Raw genomic sequence first — 23,158 nt, forward strand, 5'->3', positions numbered from 1 at the left:
AGAATGGCTACCAAACGAAACACACGTCACATTATGTCGTACCAAAGGTCGTACCGTATTATGGTTAATATAAAATTAGTATGTTAAAAAGTTTGTAAATGGATTATATCTTTACCTTACATGTTTGAAGACATACGTTAAACAACTACCAACAAATCCAATGTCCTGGTGTTATTATAATCCTATGAACATATGTATATGCATGACTAATAATCAGCGGTAGTTGCAAAAACATCTTTATAAAGTAAATAATATAAAGGAATATATTAAAACGCTTGCTTATTACACGCAAAATAAGCCAGAATTTCACAATGATAACCAATAAACACGAACACGCAAGTTTAAAGCTGAATAAAATCGTGTTATGGTTATTAGTTACATCCATTAGAACGAAAACAAGAGCGAGAAAGCGACACTAAATGAGGAATTTATGGAATGATTATCGACTGTTAGGATTTCATGCTGATTGTTTTCACGGTTTATCCGTGATATCGGAAATGTATCACAGAAAATCGATTAAAATAATTTCTTCCATATTTTAAAAGAAATTATACGCATTTTTGAAATTCCCAATTAACCTTTATAATAGTTTTATTTTAATTAAATTAAGAAATTTATTCGTATCTTAGTTAATATAATGTTAAATTAATATTATAATGGAGACAGAAATAGAGAGAGGGATACTTTAGATACATTAGATACTTTAGATACTTTAGATACTTTAGATACTTTAGATAGTTTAGATACTTTAGATACTTTAGATACTTTAGATACTTTAGATACTTTAGATACACATACTTTTGAGCCTGTGTCCTGTTCGGGTGGTATCCAAAAGCTGCAATACTTCAATATTCTCATGAGAATGCAGTCTTTCCTCATGCCCCTTTGCAATTTTCTTGATTTCTTAACTTACTGTGAGTATCTGAAGGTTTCGGTCTATGTAATCAGTCCTATAGTATTTGGGTGCGCCCACAATACCTCTCAGGATTTTGTTCTGAAAAATTTCTATTTTTTATGTTACTCTTCGCAGAACATCCCCATAATTGAACTCCATATGTCCATATAGGTTTCAGTATTTGCTTAAAAAATAGGAATTTATTACACACTGATAATTGTGATTTTATTCCAATTAGCCAGTACAATTTCCTATACTTCAATTCCAGTTCTTTTCTTTTCTTCTTTACATGTTCCTTCTAGAAAACTTTTGCATCAAGATTCATTCCGAGATATTTAGCCTTGTTGTTATATGGAATGATAATATTATTTAATGTTATAGGTGCTTGTACGGTCTGATTGTAGGCGAACTGCATATGCACGGATTTATTTTCGTTAATATTTATTTTCCAAGCTTGTGTCCAATTATTTATATTATCACTTACCTGTTGTAATTTTCGTGAGGCTTCTTCACTATTGTCTCCGACAGCTATAATCGCAGTATCATCAGCAAATGTAGCCATCGTGGTATTCTCCATTTGTCGTATATCACAAGTATAGAGTAGATAAAGCATTAACCCCAGTACACTTCCTTGTGGTACACCTGTTTTAGGTTCTTTTATTGTAGAGTAAGCCATTTCTTGTTTGACTTTAAACATTCTGGTTGTAATGTACGATTGTAATAGTTCGGTGTGTTGTTTTGGTAACATTTTGTGTGGTTATGAACAACCTTATCGAAGGCTTCTGCTAGATCTAAGAATAAATCTGAGCATAATTTTTTATTTTCGTAGGCTTTTTCACTAACATCTGTTATCTTGTGGACCTAGTCATTTGCTGAATGTTTGTTAACAAACCCAAACTGGTGTGTTGGTATTAGGTTGTTTCTCTCTATGATCGGTTTTAATCTTTTCAACAGAAGTTTTTTAAAAACGTTATATATTACTGGCATCAGAGATATAGGTCTATAGGCTTTTATTTCGGTTGGTGTCTTCCCAGATGTTGGTCTCATTATAATATCCGCCATCTTCCATATGCATGGAACACATTTTAATCTAAATGTTATATTGATCAAATAGGTGAGTTTTACAATTCCCTTTCTGGGTAGTTTTTGCAGTAATTCTCCTGTTATTAAATTTTAGCCTGCTGATTTTCTGGATTTATGTCAGTTTTAATAACTTTGGTTAGCTCTTTCGACGTGACTAATTCAATCATCAAATTTTCAGCTTTTATGTCAGGCAAATTATATTCAATATTGGTTTAGTTTGGTTTGAAAGTTTATTCTAGATACTCAGCAAATGTTTCTGCTTTTTGGCGATTGTCACGTGCCCAATACCCACATGTGAGCGCTTTAGATATATCGTGGCTTTCCAGAGTGAATAATCAGTTTCTTTATCATCTATTAAATTTCTCAGATAGTCATTTGTGGATTTGTTTTTAATTTCCAGTATTTACCTTTTCAGTCTTTGGGTTATATTGTTTAAAGTACTTTTATTTCCATTGTTCTGTTTTGTCGCCATTTTTTCGTAATTTTCGTTTTTCAGCTACCATTTCCTTCACTTTTTTTTAAATTAATTCCTTTCGTTGTATTCCTTACGTTGTAATTTCTGAAGTATTATTCCAAGCAGCTTGTTGAATATCTACTACGAATTTTTCTGCTTCAAAATTTAATTTTTCAGTTGTCTTGAGAGGTAAGTTTAGTTGAATTCGTTCTTTCACTTCTTTAGCAAATCCTTCACAGTCTGTTATAATAATTGTTGTTATAATATTTTTTACCATACCAAAAATCGTTAAACTAAATGGACGTATAGTGTCGTACTTTGGGGTTGTACCAGCCAAAGTAATAGAAATATCTTATGAAGATTTCGAAACAATGTACTGTATGTATGTTGATGCTCCATGGTACATTCGTAACAATAATCTGCATAAGGACCTGAAGGTAGAAACTGTCGATAACATTATCAAAGATTTTGGCCAAAGACATGAACAGATGCTCCATTAGCACATGAATGTTGACGTTCTCCCGTTCTTAGATAATGATGGCTTAGTCAGAAGATTAAACAGAGTAGAACCATTTGTAGTAGTTCAGTGAAGTTATAAGTAAAATTCATTCACTTCACTGTATATGTAGTGAGCCCAATGTATACATCGTAGAATAATTACTTTGTAATATTAAAGCCGTAGCATATAAGGATAAAAGCAAATAGCTTACTACTATTAATTTACTAGACTGCTATAATAAATAATTTTAAAAAATGTAAAAATCATCAATCATTAAAAAATATTTAAAATCTAGCGATAATGCTACCAAAAAATTAAAACACATGAATTTAAAAATGATTTCTTATTCATTAACAAAACAATTAAACTGAACATGGAAAGAACGAATATCAACTACAGCAAATAGGAAACGAATTACGATAATTTCAAACGAATTATCCTTAATAACTATAATCACCGAACTAATACAACGGAGATAATATCGAAATACTCGACAGACGCGCGGAATTGCTTTCGATCCCAGGCGATTTCGCAACGACCTTTTCAATTTTTTTAATCAAGCGTCAAGTCGGGTGCCACCGGAGTTTTCAGAACTATAATGCGTTGCAGAACCGCTTTATTGTTCTAACTGAGGATGTGGAGGTTTCGTTTCTTTTTTCTTTAATAGATTTAATTGATTTCTAAAATCATTGTTGCAATATGTAAATGGCCGAGGAGGATTTTGCAAGACGACAATGAATGGGAATTGATATGGAATAATTAACAGGTGGTAGACATGAATAAAATATTATATTATATGATATCTCAGGAATTTTTCAATCCCTAGTCGTTCATACAAAAATATTAGGTTATAATTAATTTAGAAGCTATATAAGTTGTGTGATATATTCTTATAGCGTTATATTTATATTCTATAAATTCTTGTGTGATGAATTGATGGTCATGATGAAAAATAATCAGACGTTGCCACTTTTTGAGTATTTCGCAAAGAAATTTTGTTAAAAATATAGCTGTGTACCATTCAAAGTTCACCATTCTAACATAATAAAACACATTTTTTGGCAATTTTCTTTTATTCGACATAAATCCCTTCAAGTGTGATACACTGATTATAGCGACCCTCCAACTTTTCGATACCATTTTTGTAGTACGATTTGTTCTTTGCTTCAAAATAGCCCTCAGATTCGGCGATCATCTCTTCATTCAACGAAAATTTCTTCTCAGCGGGCATTCTGTTGAGCTCTGAGAACAAGAAATAGTCGTTGGGCCCAGATCTGGAGAATACAGTGGATAAGGAAGCAATTCGAAGCCCAATTCATGGATTTTTGCCATCGTTTTCACTGATTTCTGACACGGTGCATTGTCTTGGTGAAGCAACACTTTCTTTTTCTTCAAATTCGGCCGTTTTTCGGCGATTGAGTCCTTACAACGGTCGAATAATGCTATGTAATAGTCGCTGTTGATGGTCCTTCCTTTTTGAAGGTAGTCAATGAAAATTATACCATGCGCATCCCAAAATACAGACGCCATAACTTTTCCAGCCAACTGTTGCGTTTTCCCACACTTTGGACGGCTTCCCACAGGTCCATCGTGTGTAGTCCACTCAGATAACTGTCGATTGGATTGCGAAGTGAAATGATGAAACCATGTTTCATCCGTTGTCGTATATCGACGCAAAAGCTCGGGTTTATTACGCTTGATCATCTTCAAACACTGGTCCGAATCATCAACTCCTCGTTTTTTTTTGTCAAAGGTGAGCTCGCACGGCACTCACTTTGCACAGAACCTTGTCATACTCAAATATTCGTGAATTATATGATTGATATCTTTAGAGTGCCTGCTATTGCATTCAATTTCAATTTACGGCCATTCAAAATCATTTTTTGTATTTTTAAAATGTTTTCGCAGGTAACAACCTCTTTTGAGCGTCCACTGCGTTCACCGTCCTCGGTGCTTATTTCACCAAGTCGAAACTTTTTATAAACATCCGAAATTCCTTTTTATCCATTATTTTTCACAATAACAAATGTTGCTTGACTCAAAATGCTATAATTCACAAACTAATGATCCGACAGCTGTCAAATTTATACACGAATCTTTTGAATGTTATGGCTAACTAAAAACATATGGATTGAATTCTCTTAGCACCATCTATATGTCAGGGGAATTTTAAATTGACCTGTTATAGGCAAATGTATTAGTTAATCGGACGAAAATCACAATTATCACTGCATAATACATTTAGCAGGGATGGAAGCCTATATGGACAAATATCATTCATTTATGGGTATGTTCCGCGAAAAGTGATATACAATACACATTATCTCAAACAATGTTCTGAGAACTATTGTAGGTGCATCCAGATACTGCAAGACTAATTACCTACACTGAGACTTTCAGACACCGACTGTCACTTGGGACATCAAGGTAATCGCAAAGAGACATTAGGAGGGACTATATTATCATATTAATATCAAAGTTGTATAGCTCCTTGATAACACTAGAACAAGTCACAGATTGAAAATAATTAAACCATTTGATTTTGTACTCTGTAGTGTAGTGGGAAGTATATTTAATAAAAAAAACAGCAATGTTAATACATAAACATTATTATAGTGGCGACAATGATGGGGTCGATGTAAAGACAAATTCTAGGTTAGTCGACAACGACTAGTAACAATGTAATACATAAAAAAATATGTTTTCGATTGTAAATTTCTGTAAGCAATAGTGTAAAATCTTACAGGGACTATGTCAGTCACGCCGTTAACCATGCTGGGTAAGACAGGATGTCGGCCGGGGTGGTTTCTAAGTTAGACACTGCCTAGGTTGCTGTAATATTTTGTAGTTGAATTCCTTGTAATTCATTATGACGAACAAAAACGACATTCCCCTCGATTTCTTGCCTAATGAACCATTGTGCAACTCGACAATGAACGAGAATTAATAAAGAACTATGAATTAACAGATGGCTAGCATGAATAAGTGTAAGGTTCACGAGTGGGTACCGCGATTAATATGTCGTTAGAATAAACTGGGTAAATATCGATGTATTTACGGCGCGTTTTACTCTGCAATACTTGTCCGAATACTCTTGTTTTTTTTAGTTTTATATAAAATTCGAGCAATTTTAGAAAGTAACCGTATCAATCCGATTTACTGGACCCGTGTGGTTTTTTCTTTTCTTGGAAATTAGACAGAGTTTCTAAAATTACTTGACCGGAATGTTCTTTTTACCATTAAAACAGAAAACCAATAAAATAATCGAAATTATATTTACAAATACGTTATGAAACGAGCTCATTATGTTCCGTTTAACAAGTAACAATTAGTTCTTTATTTTTGTCGAGCGTTTAACAATGTAATAAGTTGAATAAGTTTAAATCGTTTTGTAGTATATAATTAGTGTGATACGCAATAAGAAGTCGGGATATTTTTTGAGCGGAATTTGTTAGTTAATAGGATTGGCTAATGGATAAATGAAAATGGGGTTTTAGCAGACTCAGTATCAGTGAGACATGTTGTTGGTAAAATGTTGGTACAATATATATTAAGCTATCATTTTCTACAACTTTTTCCCATCTTATAACATCCATCCATTCCTTTCAATTTAGCATTTCCTTTCCATCTAGTAACATAGGGATTTTGATGCGACAAAACGAGGTTGGTTTGGCAGATCACCGATCCATTTATACACTTCTCAACATTTTTAGACCTTCTGCCAAGACAAATTATGCTATATCTGCCTAAACAAGTAACAAATCCGAATGTGGTGGTTTGGTGAGTATGTTGAAGACGTATCCTGCACAAGTCTTGCAATGTCTGGTCAAAAATTGACATGTAAGAAAAATACTTTGAGTTTGTTGGTTTTTTTGCAACAATACGTCATTAAATTTGTTTAATTGATCATCCAACTCGTAATTGGCTGCGCCTTGTTGCTTCGACAATATACGAAGGAATATTTTATGGTCATTGAACTTATTTATCTGCTTTGGTGTCGATGTGCATAGATCTTCTGGTATCTTCTTTCTTTCTGGACATCTTGTGCTTGAAATTGTCGTAGTATCTCCACTTTTCATCATCGGACACAATACACAGAAAGCTTTTCTTTTTTGTCTAATATGTAAGAATATCGAGATATTGAATCGAGATGTGGTAATTTTTGCCTCTATTTGGATCTTTCTCTTCGCATGAAAAAGTATGAAAATAGTAGATTCATCAACTCATAAACTGTCCAAAAGTTCTTTGGATGGTAGGAAAAAAGAAAGGTTCTTCTTTTAAGCCGGTAGCCGTTTGATTCCCCTGACCATTATTTGCTATTTATATCAGTATCACTACTTTTAGACGTCTCTTTCTTTACAATAGCTTTATTCAAATCAAACAAATAAAGTAATTATATTAATATTGACATTACATTATTATTCAATTAATTATATTAATAATTCGTATTTTGATATCGCTGATCAAAATATATGCAAGCACCTATAAATATGTATATGTATACATATATATAGATATATATATATATATATATATATATATATATATCGAGTATACGTCTTTAATCTAATACCTCATATGATAACCAACTTTATTGCTATGAAACACACTTGTTGATGCTTTTTTTGCTAGTATACATTAAGAGTGCCTTGAGATACGTTCTTCAGCTTTATAATACGTGTATTTATAGCAACTTGCGCAATAATCAAGTTGGTTCACCTTAAGTTGACTGGGCGGCTGATATCGTGGATGCTAAATTGGACGTTTTTTTTTTTTGGCAAAGATTGACAAAGGACCTAAATTGCAATTATATATTTGGCTTAGTGTAAGGTTGAGATATTCTGGAGTTTTTCTGGTATCAGTATACATTCACTATTGCATGAATATTTGTCTGTCAAATGCCAACTGAGATCTTTAGTAACTCGGAATATTATTTTAAAGGGTCATACGAATTAAGTTCTTAATTTGTAACCCACAAAATTCTTATTCTCGCCTAACAAGAGTAAGTCCATAGCAATTGTGTTTTAAAGCTATAGGATTTTGATAGCTATAGAGAGTTTTGGAAGTCCCACCAAATCTAATTAAAATAATTGTAGCATTAGATTGATATGCAGTCATGAAGAATATTTCAAAAAGCTTCAAAAGTACATTGAATATAATATGGATAGAAATAATTAATAATATCGAATCCCGAAATATAAAAGACAAACTGTATAAGAATATATTAAATAACAGTGTTAAGACTTGCAATAATAATCAAAGTAATAATCAAAGACGATTAAATAGTAATATAGCGACATCTTGTGGAGATTATTAAAATCATCAGTGACCATTAATGACAGAATATATTACAAGTCTAAGGATTTGGATTTATAACAAATCTCTCATAAAATTTTAATCTCTTTATTAGAAAAGACCACATTATTTTTCATTAGTACATATAAATAAAACGTGGATGTGTTCGTATATATAAAATTGTTCCATGAACAAACAAACCTTTATTTTTGAACAATTTACAATCTAACCTGTAATATTTATAGTTACACGTATCATCATTGCAACAATATCATAATATTTAGATCAGTAATTTGCATCTAAGAACATATAAGCTCGATTACAGCCATGTGTTGCAATTATTTACATTTACTTTCATTAATTCTGTACATATACAGAGGAAAAAAGGTTTTCTAGATTCAACTAAATCAACTTTAACGTATATGAATCTGAATAATAAAAATAATATATTAGGGGCTATTTAATATTATGGCAAGTTTTTATGGCAATCTAGCGAAAATATATATTTATCAATATTAAAAATAATATTAAAAAATCTTTACCGTTTTCATTGTTTTTCAATCAACTTGTCACCACGAAACCTCACATTAAACGATAATAATTGTTCTACCACGAAAAGGGATGCGTAATATCGTAACTGTATGTACCCCCTTCACTTTATCATTGCGTTTGCTTTAGCGACTGATCACGTACAAAGCGTTTGAATAGAGTCGGATTTTTAATGACTTGCGAGTGTGGAGGTGTAGGGGTTCTTCTTATAAATCCTTGAAATTTTATAAAATTTCATCAATATGCAATAAATTATAAACTAAATTTTTTAATTAAATGTCAACTAACATATTAAAGATTAGGGGTCAAATTCATGAACCGAATGTTTAAAAATTAATATTATTAATTCAAATTCAAGTTATTACTTATAAATAATGTATGTGTTTATTTAGAGCTATGCATATCAAAAGCTCAGATTATTGGTGCCGGCTTTGTGATGCAGTGGTAAATACGACAGGACGGTGCATCTACTGTTGCGATACTCGCGGGTCCGAATACTGCTGAGGCATGGTCGTAAATTTTTGATGTTTAATATTTGTGATTGTCCTAGGTAAGAGTGCAGACTTAGTTTTAGTTTTTTAGTTAGGCCTAATCCTCAAAAGATGCGTGTATAAATTTGACAGCTCTCGGATCATTAGTTTGTGAATTATAGCATTTTGAGTGAAGCAACTTTTGTTGTTGGGAAACAAAAATAAAACGGAATTTCGCGTGTTGATAAAATATTGCCTTTTGAAGAAAAAAAATACAGTTGAATCAAAAACTTGGCTTGATGCTGAGTTTCCGGACACTGCCCCAGGAAAATCAACCATCAGGGATTCGTATGTTAAGTTTAGACGTGGTGAAATGATGAACCGAAGACGCGAACGCAGTGTACGCCAAAAAGAGGTTATTACCGACGAAAACCTTTAAAAAATCCATAAAATGATTTTTAATGACCGTAAATTGAAATTGAATGGAATATAGACACTCTAAATATAACGTGTACATCATATCATTCACGAATATTTGGGTATGAGAAAGCTCTGTGTAAAGTGGGTGCCGCGCGAGCTCACTTTTGACCAAAAACAACGACGAGCTGATGATTGGGAGCAGTGTTTGAAGATAATCAGGCATAATAAACCCGAGATCTTGCGTTGATATGTGACAATGGATGAAACATGGCTTCCATCATTTGACTCCGAAGTCCAATCGACAGTCCTCCGAGTGGACTGCACACGACGAACCTGCTCTAAAACGTGGGAAATCGCAACAGTCAGCTGGCAAGTTTATAGCGTCTGTATTTTGGGATGCGCATGGAATAATTTTCATTGACTACCTTGAAAAAGGAAGGACCATCAACAGCGACTATTACATAGTATTATTGGACTATTTGAAGGACGAAATCGCCGAAAAATGGCCGCATTTGAAGAAAAAGAAAGTGGTGCCTCACCAAGACAATGCACCGTGTCACAAGTCAGTGAAAACGATGGCAAAAATCCATGAACTGGGCTTCGAATTGCTTTCTCATCCACCGTGTTCTCAAGATCTGGCCCCCAGCGACTATTTCCTTCCTGTTCTCAGATCTCAAAAGAATGTTGGGAAGAAATTTTCGTCGAATGAAGAATCACCTCTTGATCCGAACTTAGGCCTGTTTTGAAGCAAAGGACAAATCGTACTACAAAAATGGCATAGAAAAGTTGGAGGGTCGCTATAATCAGTGTATCACCCTTGAAGGGAATTATGTTTGTTAAAAAAAAACTAATTTTGCCAAAAACATTTGTTTTACTGTACAAGGCCGGGATTTTTAAATGGTCTGTTGTATATAAGAATTATGGGTTTATAATTATTGGTTTTACATGATAATGCATTCTGATTCAGATTTAAACTAAATTCGATAGAAGGATTTTGGAGTCTATTGAGGAGGAAGACAGCATCGAGGAAAATTATCAAAGTTCAACTCTACAACTGTTTTTAAAAATTACAACGATACAACGATTGGATATAACGACGTAAACGTATTGCATTGAAATTGGGGATTGGTGTGGAACCTTTTTGATTGCATTAGTATAATTTTCTAAAGCAAATGACTGGTGATTTTCGAATAAATTACTGAAAATAAAAATAAAAAATAACTTGAAACTATTAAAGTCGCGACGTGAAAGGATCATTATAAAAAGGATATTTCAATAAACAAATGCATTTTGTAATAATTCATATTAGTTTTTTCTCCATTATAACGGTAAAAATGTTTGTCACCTTACTATTAAATAAGATTTGTTCAAATACTTTGGTATACTGCGTCCGTAACATATTTAAAATTACTATTTAAAAACAGTTGGAGTTAATTCGTAACGTTTTACAAAACATGGCGAGATATTCTCTAACAATCTAATCTCCACAAAACAACAAGTTTTTTGTGTACTAATTTCAGTACATTTTATTTGGTAAAAATAATACAAAATGCTTCATGAAGACCTTAAATACTCTTGAGTATTGATTTATTGGCACTGATTTGAGTGCTGCTAATTCAACGATAAATATATTTCAATCTCTTACTTGAAAGATCGGAAAAATGTTAAACTTTTTAATAAGAAAAATAGGTACGAAGCAAATTAAATACCTAATAACATACAATTGTTTTATTGCTATTGCATTTATGAACAAAAGTTGATTTTAATAAGTAAACTTTTTAATTTGGAATGTGGAGAAATTATGTGGGCCAATAATTTAATGAAGTTCTAAACTATGAAGATGACTCAGAAGGACCTAGAATTATGTTTACCACCTTTAGTGGAATCTAGATTAAAAACCAAACATTCATTGAATGGTGTTAATATGTACGGTATAATATATACAACTCTCTATTATTACTTTTAATCATAACAATCCAAAGAAACGCAGATAAAAATGCAAAAGAATGTTGCAATCTCTATGACATTTTAATTAAAATTTGATATATTACTTTTTTCTGTCCCGTCAGTCTTTGCTTTCATTTAATTGTATTAGAATTGAAATTAGTTATAAATGAATGACTCAATATCAGTCATTAATAATAAAATATCTGAAGCTATGACTAATAATATTTTAATTAAATATTTAATTTACGTTGATGTAGTAGAAGAAAAGTTCATATTATTGTGTACATAAGTGGAATCCATTGGCGTTATTGGAAACATAATAGAACCAAAGATTAATAGATTCCCTATTATATATTATATATTATATATACACACATACACACACACACACAGGCTATTTATAAATATATGAAGATGAAGAATTATAAGCGTTTTGGGATGAAAATCCGTTCCAAACTGGTGAAGAAACTTTAAAAGATGATTACCATTTTACATGAGAGACCTTACTTTACGATAAGAACCATTTTCAAACGTTTGAAAGTTCTTGGAATGGTTAAAAGTAACTGCTCTTATATATTATAAATATTGCTTTAGCAACATTAAATGATTTTCTTGCATTGTATTCTTACTTAACTGTAGACTAGACCCTAAATTGTTTGTATAAATTCAGGATAAGCTGGAAAAAATAATTTATTTTCGAAAATAATGGATATTAATATTTATTGGATGAAAATCTAGTTAAAACACCAAGACAGTTCGATAATTTATGAGTGAACTGTTTTAAGTTTTTACATGTGATAAGAAAGATCTGAAAGTAAGGAAATTGCTATCACAGGAGTTGACTGCAAATATGATTTCTAACCGCTTGATTATTGCGGCTTCATTATTTGCTAGCCAAAACGAAAAAAGTTTATGGTATACACTAAAAAATTTATGTAGTACGTCAGTTCCAAGTGCTAGATTAGTCATAGAATAAACCTAATTCCATATCCATATCGAAGTAGCACGACCGAATGAAATTGGTACTGATGATGTATTCCGACATAAAGTGAACAAATTAAACGACGTAATATCTCAAAAAGACCAAGTATAATGACTAACCTATTCAAAATCACCCCTTTGCATGACATTGCTCGGACACATGTTGCTAAAGTTGTGAAAAATATCTAAGTATGTTTATTACATTACACATAATTTATATATTTCTATAATGTTTTTCAATAAATGTTATTTTAAAATGGTAAATGAACAGAACAGATGCAAGCAATTAATACTAAATGAGGAGTCAATATAAACACAAGAAACGCTTGTAGCTCAGCTAGTAGTCATCCATACTTGTGTTATCAGCTGAAACATTAAAAACTTCGAAACTTGCTGGCATATATATTGTTTGATTAGAGTTAGAAAAAAAGGACCACTCGGAAAGGAAAAAATTAAATTTTAAAATAATTAATTAATTTCCTCCTGCAAATTTTGTTTTATGTCTTCTTCCAACTGAAAACTACAGTTGTTGTAAAGTTTTAAATAAAAAAACCATAGTTTCTCGATGGTATTTGTTGGCATAGGATTCCGAGGAATATGTTTTTTCAGTTACTATTTTCTTTACTTTAGCGATGTTAACTTTAATCCTTTGACATTGACTCAGAGGATAGTAGTTTCGCCACCTTTCGATAACTTCTGAATCCACTAATAACTTCGGAATAGAAAATATTAAAAGTACTATAAGAAAAAAATAAACGGTAGAAGGTTTTGAAAGTTCTCTTTAGTATAGGAACAAGAAAACTTAGTATTATAGAAGAATATAAGCAGAAAGCTCACTCCAAGTTCTAAGTAAATAGGCTCAATAAAAAACTCAAATAAATAGGCAAACATGTTTAAAGTTTCGTTTTTAGATATCTAGGCTCTAAAACAGCTATGTATCCGAAAATAATTCGAATATTGAAAAATCCTCTTAAAGGGTTTAGCTTAAAAAATAGGGAACAAATCGATTTTTTCAATTTTCTAGTCTAGAAAACACATATTTAAAAGATCAGTTTCCAGTTATTCTAGAACATAATTTATATAAAAAAAATTAATCAGAAAATAATCTAGCTGGCATTTCGATAACTTCTGAATCTACTAATAACTTCGGAACTGAAAATATTAAAGTACTATAAGAAAAAAATAAACGGTAGAGGGTTTTGAAAGTCCTCTTTAGTATAGGAACAAGAAAACTTAGTATTATAGAAGAATATAAGCAGAAAGCTCACTCCAAGTTCTAAGTAAATAGGCTCAATAGAAAACTCAAATAAATAGAGAAACATGTTTAAAGTTTCGTTTTTAGATATCTAGTCACTAAAACAGCTATATATCCGAAAATAATTCGAATATTGAAGAATCCTCTTAAAGGGTTTAGCTTAAAAAATAGGGAACAAATCGATTTTTTCAATTTTCTAGTCTAGAAAACACATATTTAAAAGATCAGTTTCCAGTTATTCTAGAACATAATTTATATAAAAAAAAAATTAATCAGAAAATAATCTAGCTGGCATTTCGATAACTTCTGAATCTACTAATAACTTCGGAATAGAAAATATTAAAAGTACTATAAGAAAAAAATAAACGGTAGAGGGTTTTGAAAGTCCTCTTTAGTATAGGAACAAGAAAACTTAGTATTATAGAAGAATATAAGCAGAAAGCTCACTCCAAGTTCTAAGTAAATAGGCTCAATAAAAAACTCAAATAAATAGGCAAACATGTTTAAAGTTTCGTTTTTAGATATCTAGTCACTAAAACAGCTATATATCCGAAAATAATTCGAATATTGAAAAATCCTCTTAAAGGGTTTAGCTTAAAAAATAGGGAACAAATCGATTTTTTCGATATTCTAGTCTAGAAAACATACATATTTAAAAGATCAGTTTCCAGTTATTCTAGAACATAATTTATATAAAAAAAAAATTAATCAGAAAATAATCTAGCTGGCATTTCGATAACTTCTGAATCTACTAATAACTTCGGAATAGAAAATATTAAAAGTACTATAAGAAAAAAATAAACGGTAGAGGGTTTTGAAAGTCCTCTTTAGTATAGGAACAAGAAAACTTAGTACTATTGAAGAATATCAGCAGAAAGCACACTCCAAGTTCTAAGTAAATAGGCTCAATAAAAAACTCAAATAAATAGGCAAACATGTTTAAAGTTTCGTTTTTAGATATCTAGTCACTAAAACAGCTATATATCCGAAAATAATTCGAATATTGAAAAATCCTCTTAAAGGGTTTAGCTTAAAAAATAGGGAACAAATCGATTTTTTCGATATTCTAGTCTAGAAAACATACATATTTAAAAGATCAGTTTCCAGTTATTCTAGAACATAATTTATATAAAAAAAAAAATTAATCAGAAAATAATCTAGCTGGCATTTCGATAACTTCTGAATCTACTAATAACTTCGGAATAGAAAATATTAAAAGTACTATAAGAAAAAAATAAACGGTAGAGGGTTTTGAAAGTCCTCTTTAGTATAGGAACAAGAAAACTTAGTACTATTGAAGAATATCAGCAGAAAGCACACTCCAAATTTTAAGTAAATAGGCTCAATAAAAAACTCAAATAAATAGGCAAACATGTTTAAAGTTTCGTTTTTAGATATCTAGTCACTAAAACAGCTATATATCCGAAAATAATTCGAATATTGAAAAATCCTCTTAAAGGGTTTAGCTTAAAAAATAGGGAACAAATCGATTTTTTCGATATTCTAGTCTAGAAAACATACATATTTAAAAGATCAGTTTCCAGTTATTCTAGAACATAATTTATATAAAAAAAAAATTAATCAGAAAATAATCTAGCTGGCATTTCGATAACTTCTGAATCTACTAATAACTTCGGAATAGAAAATATTAAAAGTACTATAAGAAAAAAATAAACGGTAGAGGGTTTTGAAAGTCCTCTTTAGTATAGGAACAAGAAAACTTAGTACTATTGAAGAATATCAGCAGAAAGCACACTCCAAATTTTAAGTAAATAGGCTCAATAAAAAACTCAAATAAATAGGCAAACATGTTTAAAGTTTCGTTTTTAGATATCTAGTCACTAAAACAGCTATATATCCGAAAATAATTCGAATATTGAAAAATCCTCTTAAAGGGTTTAGCTTAAAAAATAGGGAACAAATCGATTTTTTCGATATTCTAGTCTAGAAAACATACATATTTAAAAGATCAGTTTCCAGTTATTCTAGAACATAATTTATATAAAAAAAAAATTAATCAGAAAATAATCTAGCTGGCATTTCGATAACTTCTGAATCTACTAATAACTTCGGAATAGAAAATATTAAAAGTACTATAAGAAAAAAATAAACGGTAGAGGGTTTTGAAAGTCCTCTTTAGTATAGGAACAAGAAAACTTAGTACTATTGAAGAATATCAGCAGAAAGCACACTCCAAATTTTAAGTAAATAGGCTCAATAAAAAACTCAAATAAATAGGCAAACATGTTTAAAGTTTCGTTTTTAGATATCTAGGCTCTAAAACAGCTATATATCCGAAAATAATTCGAATATTGAAAAATCCTCTTAAAGGGTTTAGCTTAAAAAATAGGGAACAAATCGATTTTTTCAATTTTCTAGTCTAGAAAACACATATTTAAAAGATCAGTTTCCAGTTATTCTAGAACATAATTTATATAAAAAAAAAATTAATCAGAAAATAATCTAGCTAGCATTTCGATAACTTCTGAATCTACTAATAACTTCGGAACTGAAAATATTAAAGTACTATAAGAAAGAAATAAAGGGTAGAGGGTTTTGAAAGCCCTCTTTAGTACAAGAACAAGAAAACTTAGTACTATTGAAGAATATCAGCAGAAAGCACACTCCAAATTTTAAGTAAATAGGCTCAATAGAAAACTCAAATAAATAGAGAAACATGTTTAAAGTTTCGTTTTTAGATATCTAGTCACTAAAACAGCTATATATCCGAAAATAATTCGAATATTGAAAAATCCTCTTAAAGGGTTTAGCTTAAAAAATAGGGAACAAATCGATTTTTTCAATTTTCTAGTCTAGAAAACACATATTTAAAAGATCAGTTTCCAGTTATTCTAGAACATAATTTATATAAAAAAAATTAATCAGAAAATAATCTAGCTAGCATTTCGATAACTTCTGAATCTACTAATAACTTCGGAACTGAAAATATTAAAGTACTATAAGAAAGAAATAAAGGGTAGAGGGTTTTGAAAGCCCTCTTTAGTACAAGAACAAGAAAACTTAGTACTATTGAAGAATATCAGCAGAAAGCACACTCCAAATTTTAAGTAAATAGGCTCAATAGAAAACTCAAATAAATAGAGAAACATGTTTAAAGTTTCGTTTTTAGATATCTAGTCACTAAAACAGCTATATATCCGAAAATAATTCGAATATTGAAAAATCCTCTTAAAGGGTTTAGCTTAAAAAATAGGGAACAAATCGATTTTTTCAATTTTCTAGTCTAGAAAACACATATTTAAAAGATCAGTTTCCAGTTATTCTAGAACATAATTTATATAAAAAAAATTAATCAGAAAATAATCTAGCTAGCATTTCGATAACTTCTGAATCTACTAATAACTTCGGAACTGAAAATATTAAAGTACTATAAGAAAGAAATAAAGGGTAGAGGGTTTTGAAAGCCCTCTTTAGTACAAGAACAAGAAAACTTAGTACTATTGAAGAATATCAGCAGAAAGCACACTCCAAATTTTAAGTAAATAGGCTCAATAGAAAACTCAAATAAATAGAGAAACATGTTTAAAGTTTCGTTTTTAGATATCTAGTCACTAAAACAGCTATATATCCGAAAATAATTCGAATATTGAAAAATCCTCTTAAAGGGTTTAGCTTAAAAAATAGGGAACAAATCGATTTTTTCAATTTTCTAGTCTAGAAAACACATATTTAAAAGATCAGTTTCCAGTTATTCTAGAACATAATTTATATAAAAAAAATTAATCAGAAAATAATCTAGCTAGCATTTCGATAACTTCTGAATCTACTAATAACTTCGGAACTGAAAATATTAAAGTACTATAAGAAAGAAATAAAGGGTAGAGGGTTTTGAAAGCCCTCTTTAGTACAAGAACAAGAAAACTTAGTACTATTGAAGAATATCAGCAGAAAGCACACTCCAAATTTTAAGTAAATAGGCTCAATAGAAAACTCAAATAAATAGAGAAACATGTTTAAAGTTTCGTTTTTAGATATCTAGTCACTAAAACAGCTATATATCCGAAAATAATTCGAATATTGAAAAATCCTCTTAAAGGGTTTAGCTTAAAAAATAGGGAACAAATCGATTTTTTCAATTTTCTAGTCTAGAAAACACATATTTAAAAGATCAGTTTCCAGTTATTCTAGAACATAATTTATATAAAAAAAATTAATCAGAAAATAATCTAGCTAGCATTTCGATAACTTCTGAATCTACTAATAACTTCGGAACTGAAAATATTAAAGTACTATAAGAAAGAAATAAAGGGTAGAGGGTTTTGAAAGCCCTCTTTAGTACAAGAACAAGAAAACTTAGTACTATTGAAGAATATCAGCAGAAAGCACACTCCAAATTTTAAGTAAATAGGCTCAATAGAAAACTCAAATAAATAGAGAAACATGTTTAAAGTTTCGTTTTTAGATATCTAGTCACTAAAACAGCTATATATCCGAAAATAATTCGAATATTGAAGAATCCTCTTAAAGGGTTTAGCTTAAAAAATAGGGAACAAATCGATTTTTTCAATTTTCTAGTCTAGAAAACACATATTTAAAAGATCAGTTTCCAGTTATTCTAGAACATAATTTATATAAAAAAATTAATCAGAAAATAATCTAGCTAGCATTTCGATAACTTCTGAATCTACTAATAACTTCGGAACTGAAAATATTAAAGTACTATAAGAAAGAAATAAAGGGTAGAGGGTTTTGAAAGCCCTCTTTAGTACAAGAACAAGAAAACTTAGTACTATAGAAGAATATAAGCAGAAAGCTCACTCCAAGTTCTAAGTAAATAGGCTCAATAAAAAACTCAAATAAATAGGCAAACATGTTTAAAGTTTCGTTTTTAGAGATCTAGTCACTAAAACAGCTATATATCCGAAAATAATTCGAATATTGAAAAATCCTCTTAAAGGGTTTAGCTTAAAAAATAGGGAACAAATCGATTTTTTCAATTTTCTAGTCTAGAAAACACATATTTAAAAGATCAGTTTCCAGTTATTCTAGAACATAATTTATATAAAAAAAATTAATCAGAAAATAATCTAGCTGGCATTTCGATAACTTCTGAATCTACTAATAACTTCGGAACAGAAAATATTAAAGTACTATAAGAAAAAAATAAACGGTAGAGGGTTTTGAAAGTCCTCTTTAGTATAGGAACAAGAAAACTTAGTATTATTGAAGAATATCAGCAGAAAGCTCACTCCAAGTTCTAAGTAAATAGGCTCAATAAAAAACTCAAATAAATAGGCAAACATGTTTAAAGTTTCGTTTTTAGATATCTAGGCTCTAAAACAGCTATGTATCCGAAAATAATTCGAATATTGAAAAATCCTCTTAAAGGGTTTAGCTTAAAAAATAGGGAACAAATCGATTTTTTCGATTTTCTAGTCTAGAAAACATACATATTTAAAAGATCAATTTCCAGTCATTCTTGAACATAATTTATATAAAAAACAAAATTTAATCAGAAAATAATCTAGCTGACAATGTTATTAATAGTGTTTTAATGAACTAATTTAATACATAATAATTAGACCACCATTAATATTAACATGTATAAAATCGGTGTATCATTAAAATACTATTATATATTAGCAAACATTCCCATAACAGACATTATACCACTACCGTAAATAATATTCAGCTTACAAAAAAACACACACACAAAGCCCTTCACTTTGTCAACATTCTTGTACTTGATACGGTTCACAATTCAATTTCATCATAAGGTCTCACGAATCTCTCGGACCGTGAACATTTCGGTTTTTTTTTGCTTCACGCGAACCGAAAACCTTTTAATTTTCATTCAATCATGATGGGTTCGTCCGATACTGGATCAACCTGCACCAGAATGAAGTGAAAGGTTACTCAGAAAATGTTAGATAATAAGAGATTGTTGGCATTCTGCTTTTTTTTCTAACATCGAAAATATTTTGGTCGAAATTAGGAACAGCTAATTATTCAAGCTCGGCGAATTGTAATTAAAAAACTAGAACCCATAGAAATGGCAATAATTCGCGTGTTTTTTATTGATTTAAATGCGAAATATATGATTTAAGTAAATCGAATAGAATGATTAACAGCTCATAGATGAAATTAACTTTTTCATAATTTATAATAATACCCTATACTTATTTAATTCATTGTTTGATACCGTAAAATTAAAGAATTGTTATTTCGTCTATGCTTGAACTTAATGAACATTATTATAACTAATTTAATATAATTTATTTCACTATTTCTATTTTTTGTAACTCTTACATAATTTTTTAATTTTATATAAAGGGGTAATAATTGAATGAGATTGTTTGTTCATAAATGTTTATTTTCTATTTTAAATAATGATTTAGATAATTAGCAGTTATATTTTGGCACAACTATTTTTTTACTAGCATTAATGCAAGGAACTGTTAGAAAACTAACTATTCGCCAAACTCTAGAGTATTGTAAGTTCTCTGCATAAATTAACAATATTTCCATATAATATTATTGACTCAGTCAGTGTATATAGACGGTCAAAATAGTATATTCGATATTCATTACTTGTATCATTTGATTTCATGAAATCTCTTGCCAAAGTCCATCAGGAACTTTTATAAACTTATGATGATGATTCTCCATCATATCTCAATTGATTGTTTTGATTTCAACGATTTCAAAGTGGCGATTTTGTGGTCAGTGATAAAAACGGCCTGGAGAACCAAAAAAGTTCGAAGATAATGACCTTCAATACTTAATGGACAAAAACACGGCTGAAACTCTCAGAGAGCTATCAGGCAGTTTTGCAGTTGGTTAACCCACTCTTTCTGAATGTTTACACGCGTTGTGAAAAAGCTAACAGATGGAAACTGGCTACTACACGAACTGAAAGCGTTTCAATATCGTGAACTCATAACTTGGCAGACAAAAACGTATTATCTGTGGCATATTGTGAGTGACGGTGAATAATATATTTACTACGGCAATTGCAAGCCCAACAAGGTTTGGTCCAAAAGAGCAATCCATATTCAGGCAGTAGTAAGGTGTAGTGTATTACAGGTTGTTAAATCCAAATGAAGCTGTTACTAAAAATGTATGCCAATATTACTTGAACAAAGTGAATGACGTATTATTACAAAAACAAACACTGGCAATAGACAGTAAGATGCCAGAAAAATGCATAGTTGTAGAAAATTATTTTATATAAACAATAAATGCCTTTTAATGTAAAAAAGTGATCAGAATACGTCGAAACACCTAATATTTGACTTGATGTTGAACATCATTAAGGCAAATAGTGTTCATAATACAAAAAAGCTGGTAATATTGGATTATTTTATCGTATCAATAGAATAAGGGCTTCAGATATTTTTGTTCATGTGAAATATTTGGTATGTATGATACCAAATTAATTTCTACATACTATAACAACATTGTTTATATTGCATAATATAACTAATAAATTAATAGTTTTTAATGATATTCAGTGTTATTTAAGTACCCAAAAAATTATGTTTTTTTTATGATGACAGTGTATAAAATACAAGTTAATTCTAAGATATTATTTTTTTTGTAAACAAAATTAAGAACAAGGTTCTTAAAACCAATAGTAATGGTTAATGTATTTTATTAAAATATTTTAGATTTTTAGTATAAAGAGGTAGTGTTGTTGCATATATATTTATTTTTCAAAGTATGACCAGCATAAGCTTTTCGTAATGTAGTGTTTAAAATACATTAACTACTACTCCTTAAGAAGTAATTTTTTATGGAGCTGATGAAAGTATAGGCATCATGTTAACATAACGCACTATTCACTCGCATCACTAGAGTACCATCATTATAAACTCGAAATTTAACGTAAAAATAGTGTGCCAAATACATACATACTCTAGAAATCAATAACTTATAATATACCACATTTATGGTTGAATTAAACAACCAATTCAAGAAAAAACGAGCATGTTCTCTTTTATGGTTATAGTGATTAAAATATATAATAATTCCAAGACAATAAGCTTGTTCTTATTTGTAAAAATAAAGTACAAAACGTTCAAAATCATCGTAGTGGTATATATTTTATTTATTATTTATTCTTTTAGTGTAAAGAGGATCTGTTTATAGTTCACATTTATTTTTCTCTTATAATCAGTCTTATAATCACGACATTTTCTGAATGAGATGTTCAAAATACATAAGAGATGTAAGTCTTTAAATTGTGATGTTTTATGGAACTAATTATATGAAACATGAGACTTAATAGTATTAAAAGAACACACTAATGAATTATTAGAGTAGCAAAACATAAATGTACAATATTAAGTATTCATGTTTAAATTATTTTATAACAAAAGTGTTCATGATAATTAACCATTTTTAAAGTTCATACTGTGGAGTACCAAGAATCAAAAAAATATAAAATTTAAGCTTATTAAATAGAATAATTAACCACTCTTAAGATTAATTAAAATGATTTTCAAAATTTTCTAGTTTCTTAGGTCTAATTTTCTTAGATAAACTATAAATAGTGTTCATAATACTTAATCATTATAATTAAAAAACGTTGTTTATATTTTATCATATATACTAAAAGAAACAAGAACCTAAAAATCGTAAAATGTTATTAACAGTGTGAAATATTTATGTTTCTGTTATAATTTTTTAAACAATAATTTTAGATTCACTTTTTGTAACACTAAAAAACATTAAAAATTTCAAATTATAATATTGGTACAAGAACAACATTAAAATGCATATATTTATTTAATTTAAACAATTATTATACTTATAACTAACAGTAATTTGCAAAATATAGATATATCTGTGCAATATTTATCAAACCTCATTAAACCACCACTGATTATATCCAAACCAAAAGGAACACTTGGCGGAGGGCACCCGAGGAAGCAACACCCGGTAGATCGCGAGAATCCGCAAACGAGTGAAACAAAAAAATATATAAAGTGATTACCGTTTTCATCTTAGTTCGTTTAAACCGCTAAATGTTGCTAAACTGTACCACAATCGGTCATAATCTTTCGACTACGAGAAGAAACAACTAAATTTGTAAGTTTATATACCCCCTTCACTTTATCAATGCTGCTGCCGCCGCTGCACTTGGTACGACCCGAGCTTGGATTGCATCGAGTACTCGCCCGGTTAATCCGACGTAGGGGATACGAGTATCAAGGGAGCATTCTAGTCTAGAGGCATAAACTTTAGGGCTTTATTTCAAGAGTATTAAAAAACCAACAGTATTGTTAATATTAATTGGTTTTGTAAGGTATTTATTAAAGTTTAAAGAATATGAAATTTTAAAAAT

The 23,158-nt window shown here is 30.0% G+C and overlaps 1 protein-coding gene across 2 annotated transcripts in view; it reads right to left on the reverse strand.

The window, feature by feature from the left end:
* The window catches only part of LOC143205264 (uncharacterized), a 41,963-nt gene extending 19,038 nt beyond the window's left edge, over window positions 1-22,925 (reverse strand). The window contains exon 1 of one of the 2 annotated variants that reach the window (XM_076418448.1): window positions 22,808-22,925. In XM_076418448.1, coding sequence (XP_076274563.1) covers window positions 22,808-22,816 — 9 coding nt within the window. In that variant the 5' untranslated portion in view covers window positions 22,817-22,925. Of the gene's footprint in view, window positions 1-8,768; window positions 8,911-22,807 lie in introns of those variants that run through there. The other variant, XM_076418449.1, reaches the window with a different exon arrangement.
* Window positions 22,926-23,158: the final 233 nt, after the last annotated feature.

Source organism: Rhynchophorus ferrugineus, unplaced genomic scaffold (assembly GCF_030347505.1).
Source record: "Rhynchophorus ferrugineus isolate W39M unplaced genomic scaffold, kcgeb_rfMv2 rfM11, whole genome shotgun sequence".
Classification (NCBI taxonomy): domain Eukaryota; kingdom Metazoa; phylum Arthropoda; class Insecta; order Coleoptera; family Curculionidae; genus Rhynchophorus; species Rhynchophorus ferrugineus.